General features: G+C 44.6%; 1 protein-coding gene across 1 annotated transcript; it reads right to left on the bottom strand.

Annotated features, from left to right (window-relative positions):
• Positions 1-1,882: 1,882 nt before the first annotated feature.
• LOC124141480 (NXPE family member 3-like) lies at positions 1,883-13,156 on the bottom strand. The gene is made up of 4 exons (XM_046509512.2): positions 12,860-13,156; positions 7,934-8,638; positions 3,497-3,558; positions 1,883-2,932 (listed from the first exon to the last, which is right to left on the bottom strand). The coding sequence occupies exons 1-4, from the start codon at positions 12,955-12,957 to the stop codon at positions 2,154-2,156; spliced, it is 1,644 nt and encodes a 547-aa protein (XP_046365468.2). The 5' UTR covers positions 12,958-13,156; the 3' UTR covers positions 1,883-2,153.
• Between the last annotated feature and the right edge of the window lie 4,076 nt (positions 13,157-17,232).

Raw genomic sequence — 17,232 nt, 5'->3', positions numbered from 1 at the left:
TACAGAATTAGAGACCTCTCTTTATTTACACTTACCAGGATCGTATATCACACAAACTGACCAATAACGAGTTGCTGTGCCGAATCACGGTAATGTCGGGATACCATGAAGCCATTTAGAACCACAATGACATCATTTTGATTAGTCATTTGAACATTTTAACTTTGACGTCTGAATGGAGTATTTAGCTTTCAAATGTATCTGGTCAAACCCTTAGCGACAAACTCACTGTCGGAAATAAGTTGTAACATGGACTCGCTTAGTTTCACTCTCGGGGTCACGGGTGGCCCAGTCGTCTAAGGCGCAGCGATTCGCTGTGCATAGTTGCGTCCCTTGGGCACGCCAGAAACCTATGATCGTGGGTTCGAATCCCGGTTCTCCCCGATTATGTTTCTAGGTTTGTCAGCACCATACCCGTGCTCGTGGGTTTCACCGAAGTGGTAAACGTCTGTGACCTGCATCACTTCGGGCTTTCCTCCCACATTAAGCTGACACGCCGTGATATAACTGGAATACTGTTAAAAGCGGTGTTAAACCCAACTCACTCACACTCAATAGTTTCACTCTCCACTCAATCACTAACATGTTAGAAGACTGAAGTACGGAAGCCTTTTAGGGCAATTTGTTCTTTATATTTTAAATTTCAACTTAGGAAATTTCAGGAAATTTCTTGAAAGTTCAGGAAAAAAATAAGAAAACAAAATGGCCCTAACAGATGACTATATGTCCAGGGGCTTCACTGTCGTGGCATTATTTGGTTTGCCTTATATGGAAGCATGTTACATTATTTGGATAATGTTTGGTATAAAAATTGGGCTTCAAATATAAGATATCTACCTTTTTGTCATGGTTTTATATGTTTTTTGGCTGTCACAAGCAGTTGGAGATAAAAAAAAAAGTTTAATAAGTACGTTGGAGGATTGTGCTATTAATGTGTTTCATTAAAATTGGATATCAACTATTAATAATATAAGCTTAATAGAGAATATTAGAGTTTGTTGGAACCAGAAAAGTATCTCTAGGAATCTATGCAATTAGCGAATTAACGTTTCGCAATATTTTAGTGTAGTTTAGAGGGAGAGTTTTACGGTTGAGAAATAATGAAAGTAGGTGGCAACAAAATCGAGAAATTGCATGAGAAACTGTCCTTTATGTGCTACTTTTGATGCTATTAGAAGTAAATATCTACCAAATACATGTATAACTAATGTAAATATGCATAATATGAATAAAGTATTGATTGATTGAATTGTGACCCAGCTATGACAATAGACCTTCACTTTTCTCCATCTAGTTTTATCTCAAAGGACATTTGTTTGTGAAGCTGAAATTTTGTGTATATGATCTGAATATTATCCCAGTATAAACGACGTGAGTATTGCCTAAGACCGGCATCACTCCAACACTATTCACTGCCTCCGTGGTCTAGTGGTAGAGCGTCCACCCGGAGAGTGGAAGGTCCAGGGTTCGATCCCCTACCGCGTCATACCAAAAGACGTTCAGAAAGTGTACTTGTTGATGGCGCTTGGCACGGCAAAAACAAAGACTGGTCGGCTTGGAGTCAGTGTGTGTCTGAGTGGGGTATTCATGTTAAACTGCGGCATGGTATCTCAGAGGGTTAGCACTATAAAATCGGCTGAACCGGACTACTACCAGCAGCCACACACAAACACTATATACGGGCAATAATCTTGGACGCGACGGTAAGCCCCATTTCACCTCACCTCCCACACTACCCAACACTGAACTGACGCAATATGACTGAACTATTGTCCAAAGCGGTGTCCAACTCCCACACCCACTCACTCACACAAACTGCCGGGCTAAAGAAAGCATACACACACGTTTGATGGTGGTTAAAAATGAAGCACAGAAGAAATTGTTAATCCATAAAGATGTATTTGACATGGGTATCACAGTTGTGTGTTGGACCTCGGGCTTGCAGTGTTTCCGCGACTGTTTTCACCCTAGTAACGTTTCGATGTTTGAAATTTGGGGGGCATCCAGTTTTCAAGTACATACTTTCTCTTGCTCGGCGGTATATTTGGTTGCCGCTATATGTTACGTAAACATACAACAGAATCATTAGGTATTACATTAATACACTAGATCTCCAAGATAAAATTGAATATTTTAGAATAAAATAGTACGTGTTACTTTCTATGACACAACAAAGACATCATATGGTGAACCATTTCATGCACCGTTTTCATGAGTGGGTGAAAATCGTAATGCGTCTTTGCTATGGTCAAATCCCAGAAATCTAGATACACGATTTTGTCACGTAGCGAAGCGAATTCCTGATGCCAAATATCAGCATAATGAAGTCCCCAGTAGGATAGCAAACCTTTGCTCGATCTGAAAAATGCGTGTGGCCCACGAACTGCAAGTGTAACATTAGGAGCTCGCGCCAAAAGGTTCTTTGCAGAAGGAACAAGTTTTCGAACATGTCGCCTGAACACATCCGGGTGGACAAGCGTGAAATGAACGTACATATATAGGACAACTATATCCTTGGTTGCGTTCGGGAGACGGTCCAGCATGATGTGCTGTGCTTGGTTTGATGATCTTGGATAGTGCGACTTGCCATGATAGAACGGAAATTCGTGAGCTTGAAAAGAAACGGAAAACTCATATACCCAGTCTGTGTCAGTGACAGGCATATGTCCATTTGCATGTGACTGGAAGCGCAAGATGGAGTGAAGACTTTTTTTGAATTGATCACTTGTCGAATCCCCATGAAGCCAGAGCGTTCTTCCTTTCAAGCATTGTCTGTAGGCATCAATGGTGCGAGGCAGCGTGTCATGGCACAGTAACGAATGCCACTTGTCCTGGTGGAAGAAACCATTGGGAGACTTCCGTTGCCACGTTATATATGGCGGGAGCTTGTTACACGCCACTTGATTTAAGGGCAATGTGGAGGCTGTGTCAGCTGAAAGTTGAGAGAAACCATTATGGTAATCAGTGTTAATAGTTCTGTTGTTAGTGGCAGCTTTGTCAAAAGGAAAAAAAACCCAACAAAAACAAATGTCCCTGAAACATGCTGAAAGGCCTCTGTTTGTTAGGTCCATTTGTTTTTTGTTGAGATTTCCGGACACATACTAAGTTGAAATGTGATAATCTTAACATTTCAACTTATTATCTTGAAATTTCCAGATGCTATGTTGAAATTTCAAGATGCTAAGCTAGAAAAGACTTGAGTGGAGACATTACTTAACGACCCGTGAAGATCCGGGTTAGAATAGGTCTTCAGCAACCCATTCTTGCCGTAAAAAGCGACTATGCTTGTCGTAAGAGGCGACTAACAGGATCGGTTGGTCAGGCTCGCTGACTTGGTTGATGCATGTCATCGTATTCCAATTGGGTGGATCGATGCTCATGAAGTCAATCACTGACTTGTCTGGTCCAGACTCGATAATTAACAGACCGCCGTCATATAGCTGGAATATTGCTGAGTGCGGCGTTCAACAACAAACAAACAAACAAACAAACTTACCGGTTGCTATGGATACGTCTACAAACCGCTTTAGGATATCTGGTTGCGGATCTTTGGAAGACCTTTATAAAGTAAAAAGTTTTAAAATAAATGATTCAATCTACATTTATTATAATTCCACACATGAAATAATAACCTCCGCAACTGAGTCTTCTGATTGTGAAAGGCTTATAAAATGATCTGAAAACTATGCAATTATCCGACCTTCGTTTCACAGTGATCGATGAGAGGCCGACCATCTGAAATTCAGGGGTAAAAACGAAATTCTGTCTCTTACAAAACAACTTCCAACCTATTGACATTAATTTAGATCTGTGGAAACACAATGTCAATCAAGATCAGCTTTAATTCGGAAAGTGCAATGTCTCGACCTAGCTTAATACAAAAAAAGAATATATGCATTTCCGGTCTGATGACGTTACTTCCGGTTTGGGGAAATACCGTTAGTGCAGTCGCACTTCAAAGCAGATACTTCCATGCTTCTATTTTATTCATGAGGAAAGTGTATGCACTACAGGGTCTGTTGTCATTCTCCCGTTCAAGAACAATGTGTAACTCATGGAATGAGTCAATACTGGAATGACCGTTGTTGTTATCAATTACATATATTCCACATATCACCCAAAACAAGAAAACAGCGTCACCACTATCGCCCGCCATGGGGCACAATTAGAATTTTGTTTGTCCATATAGTAGTGAATAAAAACTATTAAAAACAAAGTCCTAAAAGCCTTCAGAAGAGATAGGCACTTGGGCCGCTTCGTGTCACCCGAAAAAAATGAATAAAAGTGAAATTAATACACACAAAAGGCCCCTTCTCTGGAAGCAAGTCTTGATAAGCATCTCTTAGATTAGCTAACTTCGACAGTTTCTGCGAAAACTTGTCCCCAATGCTGACACTATGCACCAAGTAAAATAACATGGATTAAGGTCCGTGGCTCTGTAAACAAACAATTGACGGGACCAATTTCCGACCTCAGTCTTGACAAGTATCTCTTAGATAAACACGCAAACTTTCATTCGTGCAACTTCAGTAGTTTCTGAGAAAAAAACCTTGTCCCAATTGTACACACTATGCACCAATTAAAATAACATGGATCAAGGGCTGTAACTCTGTAAAAATGAATGCACGACACCAACATCAGTGTGTAAAATTTCATTTCTCTAACATGAATAGTTTTTGAGAAAATCTGTCTACATTGAGAAGCGGACTGACGGAGGGACGAACTTCGTTCCTATATCACCCTCCCCACTTCGTGGGAGGGGATAGTAACTACTGCGTGAGAAACATTCATATGTAGGTACAGTGTCTGCATCCTTGTTTTTCAGTGTCTGCATCTTTGTTTTTCAGTGTCTGCATCTTGTTTTGCCACCTGTAAGGGTGTTGTAGCTACCAACTCTCGCGAGTTTTCAAGCAGTGGTGGCCGCATGCCAAGTTTTCTAAGGGGCCGCAATTCGTGGTGCAGAGTTGCCTCCCCCTTCGGCACGACATAAACTTATGATCGTGGGTTCAAATCCCGATTCTCCCCGATTATTGTCAGCACCATACCCATGCTCGTGGGTTTTACCAAAGTGATCAATGCCTAAGACCTGCGTCACTTTCCTCCCACATTAAGCTGACAGGCCGTGATATAACTGGAAAACTGTTCAAGGCAGCGTTAAATCCAACACGCTTACTCAAGCAGTGGTTGCAAAAGTAACTGGCAATGATTGATACAACAACATTTCACGATGGTCTCAAGGATGAGCCTTGTCGGATTTGTTTGGAGAATCACGGTTTTTTAAAAACTAGATGAGGTAACCATACCTCAGAAACTGACAACGATACAACCATGGCCCGTTACCAAAACAATTTTTGAAAGCAGAGCTTCATCCAGTGGAGGTATTTACTAAGTTTAATGACAAAAGCGTTTATTTCAATGATTTTTGCACAGTAAGCATTAAAAACATCGTCAGCGGTTGTGGCGGTCAAATTCTGACGAACAAGCGAATGAACGAGTGATTTGGGTTTGACGCCGCCACATTATTTCAGTTATATTGGGGTGTGAATAAAAACAAGAAAAAAGTATCTAGGATGTCTACAACATTATACTAAGGAAAGGGCGGAACTCTGTACGGTAAATGCGGTCAAATTTGGTATTTGTGTGTGTCTTTGCGTCTTGGTAAGTTTTTGGAGATGTATTAAATGGTTAATCAAGATATATTAGGTTTGCTCGTTTGTTTGTTGTTCTTACGTAAATCAAATGGCCTTTCATCAGGATATTCAGCTTTTTTGACACAATACACAGAAACTCTCTTTAGCCATTGAGCGTGGACTGAAATGTTATCAATCCCACTGGCTGCTTCAATTCATCTTTGGGCATTCAATGTATTTTTACACTCCTGTGTTTAGTCTATTAGACACTTTTTAACCAATGAGTAGGAACAAATAATTCGAAAATAGTTTTGCTTCTTGTGGGCATCCCACCCAACGTTAGACACGTGTGACATAAACGGCTGCAGCTTCCTTAATTATCAAGTTATGGAAATACATATTTTGTAATCATATGAGTCAATCACTAAACTGAAAAACATGATTTTTGAATCGTTTTCATCTTACCGACGCTAGGGTGTTTATTGACTCTAAAAGTCCAGTTTCCACCCTTGCCGAACTACGCTAGATTTTCCAGGCTCGATTGTAGCGCCAACAGTGGCTATTATGAATTATGTCCCTTCTATGTCCCTCCAATTGACCAATCAGATTCCATCTCTCAAATTACTTGCCTATGCTTTTAACATAATAACGGCGTCCAGTCAAGACGATATGATCGATAATAAAGATATATATTTTAATAAAACGGGTCTCATCCCACGAAGTGCACCAGATCACTTGAGCACCTTGATTTAAACGTTGAAATGATTAGCAAAATATCTGTCGACACCCTGTTTACGGTTCGCATCCTTTGCACATCCTGCAGTCGACCGAAATCTAGTTCATTACGCGATTTTGATTGCACTATGCATAGACTCGTTAATCCAGCCAAAATGGACTAACGAAATTTCAGCCTAGTTCGGCAAAGGTGGAAAATGGACTTTTATAGTCAGTTAACGCCCTTGCCTCGGGAAGATACACCGTTGGAGGCCCGTATGTTGGAACCCTATCAGAAAAAATATCATCGGTTTCACCATTAGGACAATGAGACGACCTCTACCGAAGTTCTCGCTTTCAACATGACTGCCGTGTGACTACCCTCGTTAGGGGTGCTAGTACAGCCTAGCTCGTCACATCCTCCCGAGGCAAGAGAGTTAACTGACTTTAAAGTCCAGTTTCCACCCTTGCCGAACTAGGCTGGAATTCCTGGGCTCGATCGTAGCGCCGCCAGTGGCTATTACGAGTTATGTCCTTTCTATGCCTCTCCTATTGACCAATCAGATTCAACTTCTCGTATCACTTGCATTTGCTTCAAACAAAACGGTGGCGCCCAGTCAAGACGATCTGATTGATAATCAAGATCTATATTGTGATAAAACGAGTCTTACATCGCGAAGTGCATCAAATCACGTGAGCACCTTGATAAAAAGCATGAAAAGGTTTAGAAAATATCTGTTAACAACGAGTAAGCGGTGCACATGCTTTGCAAATCCTGCAGTCGACCGAAATCTGCATGACACTCTACGGACCGGATTTCGATTTCAGTGCGCGATTTAGATTGGACTATGCATAGACTCGTTATTCCAGCCAAAATGTAACTCCATAATACCAGCCTAGTTCGGCAAGGGTGGAAACTGGACTTTTAAAATTTATAGTCAGTTAACTCACTTGCCTCGGGAAGATGAGCTCGTCACGCAAAGATCCCGGTTCGATTCAATAGGTACACTGTAGTAAGCCTATTCGTGACCCCTACCTGCTGAAGTTATGGTTAGAATACTGAAATAGTGCTTAAAATTCCCACCTGAACTATTTTTTTACGATTCACGTCCCGCTTAAACTTGCACAAGTCTCTCTGGCAATACTTATAAGTTTAAATCATAATTTATTGATTATATAAATAATAAGAACAAATTATCCCTGTAAGAGAATGGTCATAGTGTCCACTTATCTAGATTTGCCTATTTGCCTAATTATAGATGGAATTACTATACACCAATGGACTCACCATTCAGTACAACCTTGGAGCAAGTCTACTTCGCAACATACATACAATTTCTTTGTTTATTTGCTGTGGAACGCCGTACTCAGTAATGTTCCAGCTAGATGATGGTTGCCTGTATATAATCGAGTCTTGACCAGACAATCCAGTGTTTAAGATCAAGAACATTGCTGTACGCAATTAGAATACGATGACATGCATCAACCCAGCGAGCCTGATCACCTGATCCCGTTAGTCGCCTCTTACGACAAGCATGGGTTGCTGAAGATCAATTCTAAACCGGATCTTCGCGGGGGAATATACATACCAGCGTGTAACACTGTCTTCACTGCTGTTTAGCTTGAATATGAAACTGAGACCAGAGAATGAATAAGTCCACATGTGACATGCCAGTTGTTTGTTTGGGGGTTTCAAGCAGTACCAAGGGAAGCCATTGTTCTCCAGGGTAAAATTGCACCAATTTCCTGCTGTTTCATCACCTGGCACTGTTATTGAACAAGTGCTTTGTCCTGTAAGATTCGACCCCTTCTTTCGGAAATCAGCATATGCGGGCCAGAGACTGGTATACTGTTCGTATATTTTATAATAGTAAACAATCTCCTCCCGCCTTGTAGCAATGAACGCTCTTATCGTGCCGTGCCCTGCCCACACAGCGATGATGGCAGCAGAGTAACTTCCGTTGTTGTGATCGGAAACCTGACCGGAAACGGAAGTTGCATTCTTGGGGTCTTCCATCCACACTCTCAAAAAATCACCTCCAGTTTTCTTTATTGTGCCTTGTGCATCATACAGATCTATTTGGACTAGGATGAGGTCACCTTGATGACAGGTTGCATTTTGTTTTAAATAGATGTATGATGTATTTGCATCAGCAAAGGTGGAAACATTGTATTTTGCCCCTTTTCGTAAAATCTCTTCTTTCAAATATAAAGGTCCACTTGTTGCATCGCTGTTTGTAGTGTTTGGCCATCGATGTAAAAATGTGAATAAACGAGACTGGGAGATCTTCACGCTAAAATTAAATCAAAATACAAGTAAATATTAATGGCAAAACTATTTCCATACTAATAAGATTTGTTTGTTTGTTTGTTCGTTGTTTTCGTTGTTATATTCAATCTTTATGACGGCGGTCTGTAAATAATCGAGTCTGTACCAAATAATCCAGAGATCATGCATGAGCATCGGTTCACGCAATTGGAATACGATGACATGCATCAACCAAGTCAGCGAGCCTCCCCACCCGATTCTGTTACTCGCCTCTAACGACAAGCATAGTCGCCTTTTACGGTAAGCATGGGTTGCTGAAGACCTATTCTAACCCGGATCTTCACGAGTATCTGGTTTTACTTATAGAGTATTACTACATTATATACATAAACGAAACGGAACATCTACTGTGTGCATATGTTTGTTAAAAAATATATACACTTATAAAAATAATGTTAGTCGTATGTATGGTACTTTAGCCAGAAGCTTTAAATTAATTGATTTCACAAGTCGACGACACAAGGGAAGACAACTCGTTAATAACACGATGTTTGAAATATCACATATGGACATCAGCTGTTCTTGAAAGGGTTGCTCGGATCTTCACAGGTTCATAATCATATGAAATCTCTGCTACAAGTTCGACTTGTCACATCCAGAAGCAGATTCTCGAAATCATGAACTGCATGTACGTCATGTGAATTCCAGTATATTACAGTATATGACAGTTCATGTTGAGCTTGCAGTTCCACGAATCGGGGAATTTTGTTGTTGCATTAGTCGAAATAGATTCGAGACAACCGAAAATTCGATACATTCCATTTATCAGAGGTCAAATAACGATAAGCAGTGAAAGATTCATCGGTGCCGATTTATCACTTCGACAAAGCCGGGAATTCGACACAAGTGTGTTCAGGAGTTTTTATACAGCCATAACGGCCTGGACGTTTTAAAAGTCGAATCAGGAGACCATCAAGTTTCTTATCACAAGAAGTACTGGAGATCGAGGATCGCCATTTTAGACATGGATCCACAAAGAACTGTGATAGTTTAGAAGTCTCGTGGCTAACTCTATCGTAACGTGAACTCATAATTGTTAATCAAATTATCTGCACCTCTGATATCTGTAAGCCTAGCTTTGACATGCAGGAGAGAAATATTCCTGCCAGGTCCCGCTCCACAAAGCGATCGTATCGCTACGACTGCCGCTACACTCACAGATTAACTGACACCTATGACAAGCATAGCGCTGCAATTGCCGTTACAATTGGACAATGATTAGACTGAGATCACTATATAGGCTGAGAGAGAGAGGGAGTGAGTGAGGTGAGAGAAGAGAGGGAGAGAGTGAGGAGAGAGAAGAGAGGGAAAGTGAGTAGAGAGAGAAGAGAGGGAGAGAGTGAGGAGAGAGAACAGAGGGAGAGAGTGAGGAGAGAGGAGAGAGGGGCGAAGGAGGAGAGAGAGAAGAGAGGGGCGAAGGAGGAGAGAGAAGAGAGGGAGAGAGTGTTGAGAGAGAGAAGAGAGGGAGAGTGAGAAGAGAGAGAAGAGAGGGAGAGTGAAGAGAGGGAACAGAGGGAGAGAGTGAGGAGAGAGAACAGAGGGAGAGAGTGAGGAGAGAGGGGCGAAGGAGGAGAGAGAGAAGAGAGGGGCGAAGGAGGAGAGAGAAGAGAGGGAGAGAGTGAGGAGAGAGAGAAGAGAGGGAGAGTGAGAAGAGAGAGAAGAGAGGGAGAGTGAAGAGAGGGAACAGAGGGAGAGAGTGAGGAGAGAGAACAGAGGGAGAGAGTGAGGAGAGAGGAGAGGGGCGAAGGAGGAGAGAGAGAAGAGAGGGGCGAAGGAGGAGAGAGAAGAGAGGGAGAGAGTGAGGAGAGAGAGAAGAGAGGGAGAGAGTGAGTAGAGAGAGAAGAGAGGGAGAGAGTGAGGAGAGAGAACAGAGGGAGAGTGAGAAGAGGGGAGAGAGTGAGGAGGGAGAACAGAGGGAGAGAGTGAGGAGAGAGGAGAGAGGGGCGAAGGAGGAGAGAGAGAAGAGAGGGGCGAAGGAGGAGAGAGAAGAGAGGGAGAGAGTGAGGAGAGAGAGAAGAGAGGGAGATAGTGAGTAGAGAGAGGAGAGAGTGAGGAGAGAGAGAAGAGAGGGAGAGAGTGAGGAGAGCGAGAAGAGAGGGAGAGTGAGAAGAGAGAGAAGAGAGGGAGAGAGTGAGTATAGAGAGAGAAGAGTGAGGAGAGAGGGAGAGTGAGTAGAGAGAGAAGAGGGAGGGAGAGAGGAGAGAGTGAGGAGAGAGAACAGAGGGGGAGAGTGAGGAGAGAGAACAGAGGGAGAGAGTGAGGAGAGAGGAGAGAGGGGATGGGAGAAAGATAGAGAGGGAGAGAGAAAGAGGGGAACGAGAGGAGAGGGGATGGGAGAAAGAGAGAGAGGGAGAGAGAAGGAGTGGAGAGAGAGGGAGAGAGGATGAGAGAGAAAGAGTGGAGATAGAGGAGAGGGGATTGGAGGAAGAGAGAGAGGGAGAGAGAAAGAGGGGAACGAGGAGAAAGGGGATGGGAGAAAGAGAGAGAGGGAGAGAGAAGGAGTGGAGAGAGAGGGTGAGAGGATGAGAGGGAAGAGAGGGAGAAAGAGAGAGAGGGAGAGAGAAAGAGGGGAGATAGAGGAGAGGGGATTGGAGGAAGAGAGAGAGGGAGACAGAAAGAGGGGAACGAGAAGAGAGGGGATGGGAGAAAGAGAGAGAGGGAGAGAGAAGGAGTGGAGAGAGAGGGTGAGAGGATGAGAGAAAGAGGGGAGAAAGAGAGAGAGGGAGAGAGAAAGAGGGGAACGAGAGGAGAGGGGATGGGAGAAAGAGAGAGAGGGAGAGAGAAGGAGTGGAGAGAGAGGAGAGAGGATGAGAGAGAAAGAGGGGAGAGAGGGAGAGAGAAAAAGGGGAGATAGAGGAGAGGGGATGGGAGAAAGAGTGAGAGGGAGGGAGAAAGAGGGGAGAGAGAGGGAGAGAGAGAGAGATGGGAACGAGAGGAGAGGGGATGGGAGAGAGAGAGGGAGAGAGAGAGAGATGGGAACGAGAGGAGAGGGGATGGGAGAAAGAGAGAGAGGGAGAGAGAAGGAGTGGAGAGAGAGGAGAGAGGATGAGAGAGAAAGAGGGGAGAGAGGGAGAGAGAAAAAGGGGAGATAGAGGAGAGGGGATGGGAGAAAGAGTGAGAGGGAGAGAGAAAGAGGGGAGAGAGAGGGAGAGAGAGAGATGGGAACGAGAGGAGAGGGGATGGGAGAGAGAGAGGGAGAGAGAGAAAGTGGAGAGAGAAAGAGGGGAGAGAGAGGGAGAGAGGGGGAGAGAGAAAGATGGGAACGAGAGGAGAGGGGATGGGAGAGAGAGAGGGAGAGAGAGAGAGTGGAGAGAGAGAAAGAGGGGAGATAGAGGAGAGGGGATGGGAGAGAGAGAGGGAGAGAGTGGAGAGAGAGGAGTGAGGATGAGAGAGAGAAAGAGGGGAACGAGAGGAGAGGGGATGGGAGAGAGAGAAAGAGGGGAGATAGAGGGAGAGAGAGAGAGTGGAGAGAGAGGAGTGAGGATGAGAGAGAGAAAGAGGGGAACGAGAGGAGAGGGGATGGGAGAGAGAGAAAGAGGGGAACGAGAGGAGAGGGGATGGGAGAAAGAGAGAGAGAGAGGAGAGAGGATGAGAGAAAGAGTGGAGAGAGAGGAGAGAGGATGAGAGAGAGAAAGAGGGGAACGAGAGGAGAGGGGATGGGAGAAAGAGAGAGAGGGAGAGAGAAAGAGTGGAGAGAGAGGGAGAGAGAGAGGAGAGAGAGAGAGAGGGGAGAGAGAGAAAGAGGGGAACGAGAGGAGAGGGGGTGGGAGAGAGAGAGGGGGAGAGAGAGAGAGAGAGAGAGAGAGAGAGAGAGGGGGGGGGGGGGTATATGTTTTACTCCGCTGATTGTGTCATTACAATGCTGCCACTGTTTGGTCGTTACATAAATGATGTACATTAGCTTCCTGTTCTTGCTTTAGATATACTTGTAAATATTTTTTAGGACAACAAGTGCATATTCATGTAAACTAATACGCATATGTTAAGAAAATAAGATTATTTGCTGAATACGCCATTAGTGAATGAATATAGTTTTACGCCGCTTTCAGCAATATTCAAGCAACATCCGGGGGGTTACACCAAAAACGTTTCATACAGTGTACCCATGTGTGGGATCGAACCCGCCTTCGGTGCGACGATCGAACGCTTTACCCACCGCCCTTATCATGGACAAAGATATACTTACAATGGCTGCTTGAACGAATCTGTGTTCATGTATATCACCGATAATCCACACCAAACTGTCACACAGACGTATACGAAGGCCTTGCTTTTAATGTCCATGATTAATACCTGTATGTACGTAAAACAGATGAGGGAATTCAAATATAACAGTTTTTATCGACAGCATGTCACACAGCGGTGCACAACGCCAAGCCAAGCCACGTGACATGCCAACCCATCTGTCAACTCTTGGTCTCTGTAAACCCTCAGTAAGCTATTGTAATAGTCTTGGATGCAGAGAGGGTCTGTACTACTCGCGTTACTCGCATGGCAGGTACAAATTGGTGTATTTGATAACGAACGAGACAACATGTTTGTACTGCGGTGAGCGAAGATTAGACACGCTTACCGTTATAAAGTTTCAAAGTCAAGGATATCACACGCCTATCTCTCGGTATGAGATTTAGAGAGATCACGTTTCCGTGTTCTATCGTTTTCCGTTACAGCCCCAAAAACAGAATTAGAATTAGTAAATGCGCTGTCGTGTCACTGGAATTCCTGTTCCTTCGCTGGAATTGTCTGGTCGGGACTCGATTGTCCGTATGCAGGATTACTGATGTGCGGCGTTTGCTAACAAACAAACACAAGCATCCCTGGCTTGTGTAAAGACATTGCCAATGGGGTTAACTGGTATATACTTTTGCTGATCTGTGAACTGTTACCATTTGTTTAAAACTGCGCCCCACTGTGTCGGAAAAAGAATATTTTTCTTAACGTTTTTCTTTACTTAGAAGCAGCAAACTCGCTGCTCTTGTCACAGCACACGTATTTTCAAACCGTTTCTATTAGCTTTCAGCAAAATCATTTATGGTACTCTCGTGTCACTGAATTTTCTGGTTCGTTGATTATTTGATTGTCTGGTTTGCTCAGAGGCTGGCGTCGCATGGCAGGAGTACTGTGCGGCGTCAGGCAACAAAGAAACATTTATTTTTTATGCAAAATTCTGTGAGTGGCTGGTGTTACCGGTGGAACAGAACATGCTTACCCTTTCGCGAACACCTGGTGTCATCACTGATTTTCAGTGATCAAATCGCATAACTGTCACCACGATTTTGTCTTTTACGTCCAATGAAATCTGTTTCGCGGATAATCGATACTGTTATTCTCAAGCGTTGAAGTTATATATTTACAGGGTGGCGAGCAATTGCAAACAGACACATTCTATGTAAGCCTTATCCCCACAGCGTATGGTTTGTTTGTTTGTTTGTTGCTTAACGCCGCACTCAGCAATATTCCAGCTATATGACGGCGGTCTGTAAATAATCGAGACTGGACCAGACAATCCAGTGATTGACATCATGAGCATCGATTCACGCAATTGGGAAACATGCATCAACCAAGTCAGCGAGCCTGATTCAATATTACAGCAATGCAGTGGCAGGGGACACCAGATATAGGCTTCACAAATTGTACCCATGTGGGGAATCGAGCCTAGACCTTCGGCGTGACGAACGAATGCTTTAACCACTCGGCGTTATGTATTAATATCCTCTATATTTGTAAACAATTTAAAATCATAACGCTGAGATGAGCTGACGGACATAAACAATGAATTGTGGCGGACACAGCAGTAAGGCGACATGCTTTAGGAAGAGATTACAACTGAAATTAGCTCAGGATTTAGCGTTGAAGAAAAAGGCTTGAGTCATCAAGTCTGCAGACAGATAATGTGGGTGAACTCTTTGAAATAACCGAGGTCAAGTCGACGTCGAAATAGCTCCGTAAGGTATGGAATACTGTAAGGGACATTCTGGCAATCTCGCGATCTCGCATTAAAAGTCGACAACGCAAGAATGCGACATTTGGACATGATGAAAAATCTGGGAGACACACAACGCTGTGAGTATCGCATGGAGAACTGACCAGTAGAGAGAATCCCGCTTGGGTCAGTCTGGGCCAGTGTAATCGGTCTTCCATTAGTTTCGCGTCCCATTTGTCACACACCTTAAAACAATGTAGGTCATGGCGGAAGGCACTGACTGGTCTACCCTATGTTACCTAAGTATTAGAATGGAGTGATCCAAGAAAAATAGAAAAGTAATCTTGTACTTAATGTATATAAGACTGTAGAAAAGTAAACTTATACTTTATTTATGTGAAGTATATACACACAATGACATTAACATGTTATAATAAACATTCTTTATTTGCACTGGTAGCAGAATAGTCTTTGTGTGCTCCAACCCTGCATTGAAGCCTGCAGCAAAGTCGGTGAAGAACATGTTTCCTTCAAACAAACACAGGCATATTTTGATGTATGAAACATCTTCGTGTGCATAAATGGAATCCCAAATGTCTACATCACCAGTCTGAGCATGTTTCTTGACTAAACGGCTTACGACTTGTTATGTTCTAATTCGTCTAACTCAAACGAACATAAAAGATTTATCGACAACACAATACTTCACAGGGTGGCGTCTACCGCAACCTACAGGCGACGGGTTTATGTGAGTCTCGGATGTACAGTAGTGTCACCGTGGTAATAGCCATCGAAGGTAGGAAGTACTTGACAGGGCAAACTGCACTGGATAGTATGTGTAGGCTAGGATGGCTGTTCGAGACTCCAGGACACCACAGAGTGATAACTTGCATCTCCGTAGATCAACCTGACATGATGTCCATGCCCCCAGCACTGCAGGGGTAGAGAACTCCACGCCTGAAGAATTCCAGATGTAACCTACCTCACGAAGTAAACCAGATCTGAAACTGAAACTCACAGCTAATTGACGGAAATTCACCAAACTTGATTGGTACCAATTTACATAATGTTTACCTAATGCTAACCGTCTGCCGCCCAGTGGCTAACATTCCCTGCCGCCCAGTGGCTAACATTCTCTGGCGCCCAGTGGCTAACATTCCCTGCCGCCCAGTGGCTAACATTCCCTGCCGCCCAGTGGCTAACATTCCCTGCCGCCAAGTGGCTAACATTCCCTGCCGCCCATTGGCTAACATTCTCTGCCGCCCAGTGGCTAACATTCTCTGGCGCCCAGTGGCTAACATTCTCTGCCGTCCAGTAGCTAACATTCTCTGCCGCCCAGTGGCTAACATTCTCTGCCGCCCAGTGGCTAACATTCTCTGCCGCCCAGTGGCTAACATTCTCTGCCGTCCAGTAGCTAACATTCTCTACCGCCCAGTGGCTAACATTCTCTGCCGCCCAGTGGCTAACATTCTCTGGCGCCCAGTGGCTAACATTCTCTGGCGCCCAGTGGCTAACATTCTCTGGCACCCAGTGGCTAACATTCTCTGCCGCCCAGTGGCTAACATTCCCTGCCGCCCATTGGCGAACATTCTCTGCCGCCCAGTGGCTAACATTCCCTGCCGCCCATTGGCTAACATTCTCTGCCGCCCAGTGGCTAACATTCTCTGGCGCCCAGTGGCTAACATTCTCTGGCGCCCAGTGGCTAACATTCCCTGCCGCCCATTGGCTAACATTCTCTGCCGCCCAGTGGCTAACATTCTCTGGCGCCCAGTGGCTAACATTCTCTGGCGCCCAGTGGCTAACATTCCCTGTCGCCCAGTGGCTAACATACTCTGCCGCCCATTGGCTAACATTCTCTGCCGCCCAGTGACTAACACTCTCTGCCACCCAGTGGCTAACATTCTCTGGCGCCCAGTGGCTAACACTCTCTGCAACCCAGTGGCTAACACTCTCTGCAACCCAGTGGCTAACATTCTCTGCCACCCAGTGGCTAACATTCTCTGCCACCCAGTGGCTAACATTCTCTGCCGCCCAGTGGCTAACATTCTCTGGCACCCAGTGGCTAACATTCTCTGGCGCCCAGTGGCTAACATTCTCTGCCACCCAGTGGCTAACATTCTCTGCCGCCCAGTGGCTAACATTCTCTGGCTCCCAGTGGCTAACATTCTCTGCCACCCAGTGGCTAACATTCTCTGCCGCCCAGTGGCTAACATTCTCTGCCGCCCAGTGGCTAACATTCTCTGGCACCCAGTGGCTAACATTCTCTGGCACCCAGTGGCTAACACTCTCTGCCGCCCAGTGGCTAACATTCTCTGCCACCCAGTGGCTAACATTCTCTGCCACCCAGTGGCTAACATTCTCTGCCACCCAGTGGCTAACATTCTCTGCCGCCCAGTGGCTAACATTCTCTGCCGCTCAGTGGCTAACATTCTCTGCCGCCCAGTGGCTAACATTCTCTGCCGCTCAGTGGCTAACATTCTCTGCCGCCCAGTGGCTAACATTCTCTGGCACCCAGTGGCTAACATTCTCTGCCGCCCAGTGGCTAACATTCTCTGCCGCCCAGTGGCTAACATTCCCTGCCGCCCAGTGGCTGACATTCTCTGCCGCCCAGTGGCTAACATTCTCTGCCGTCCAGT

This window comes from Haliotis rufescens, unplaced genomic scaffold, assembly GCF_023055435.1.
Source record: "Haliotis rufescens isolate VD_foot unplaced genomic scaffold, xgHalRufe1.0.p SCAF_26, whole genome shotgun sequence".
Lineage (NCBI taxonomy): Eukaryota > Metazoa > Mollusca > Gastropoda > Lepetellida > Haliotidae > Haliotis > Haliotis rufescens.
The sequence above is the reverse complement of the archived record's forward strand: the minus strand, read 5'-3'. Positions and strand labels throughout refer to the sequence as shown.

Excerpts from the sequence above, each read along its gene's own strand:
- LOC124141480 (XM_046509512.2), bottom strand. The coding sequence starts at position 12,957 with ATGGACATTAAAAGCAAGGCCTTCGTATACGTCTGTGTGACAGTTTGG. Across the intron at positions 8,639-12,859 it reads GATTCGTTCAAGCAGCCATT|CGTGAAGATCTCCCAGTCTC; the intron begins GTAAGTATATCT and ends ATTTAATTTTAG. Across the intron at positions 3,559-7,933 it reads GAAGACAGTGTTACACGCTG|GTCTTCCAAAGATCCGCAAC; the intron begins GTATGTATATTC and ends TACTTTATAAAG.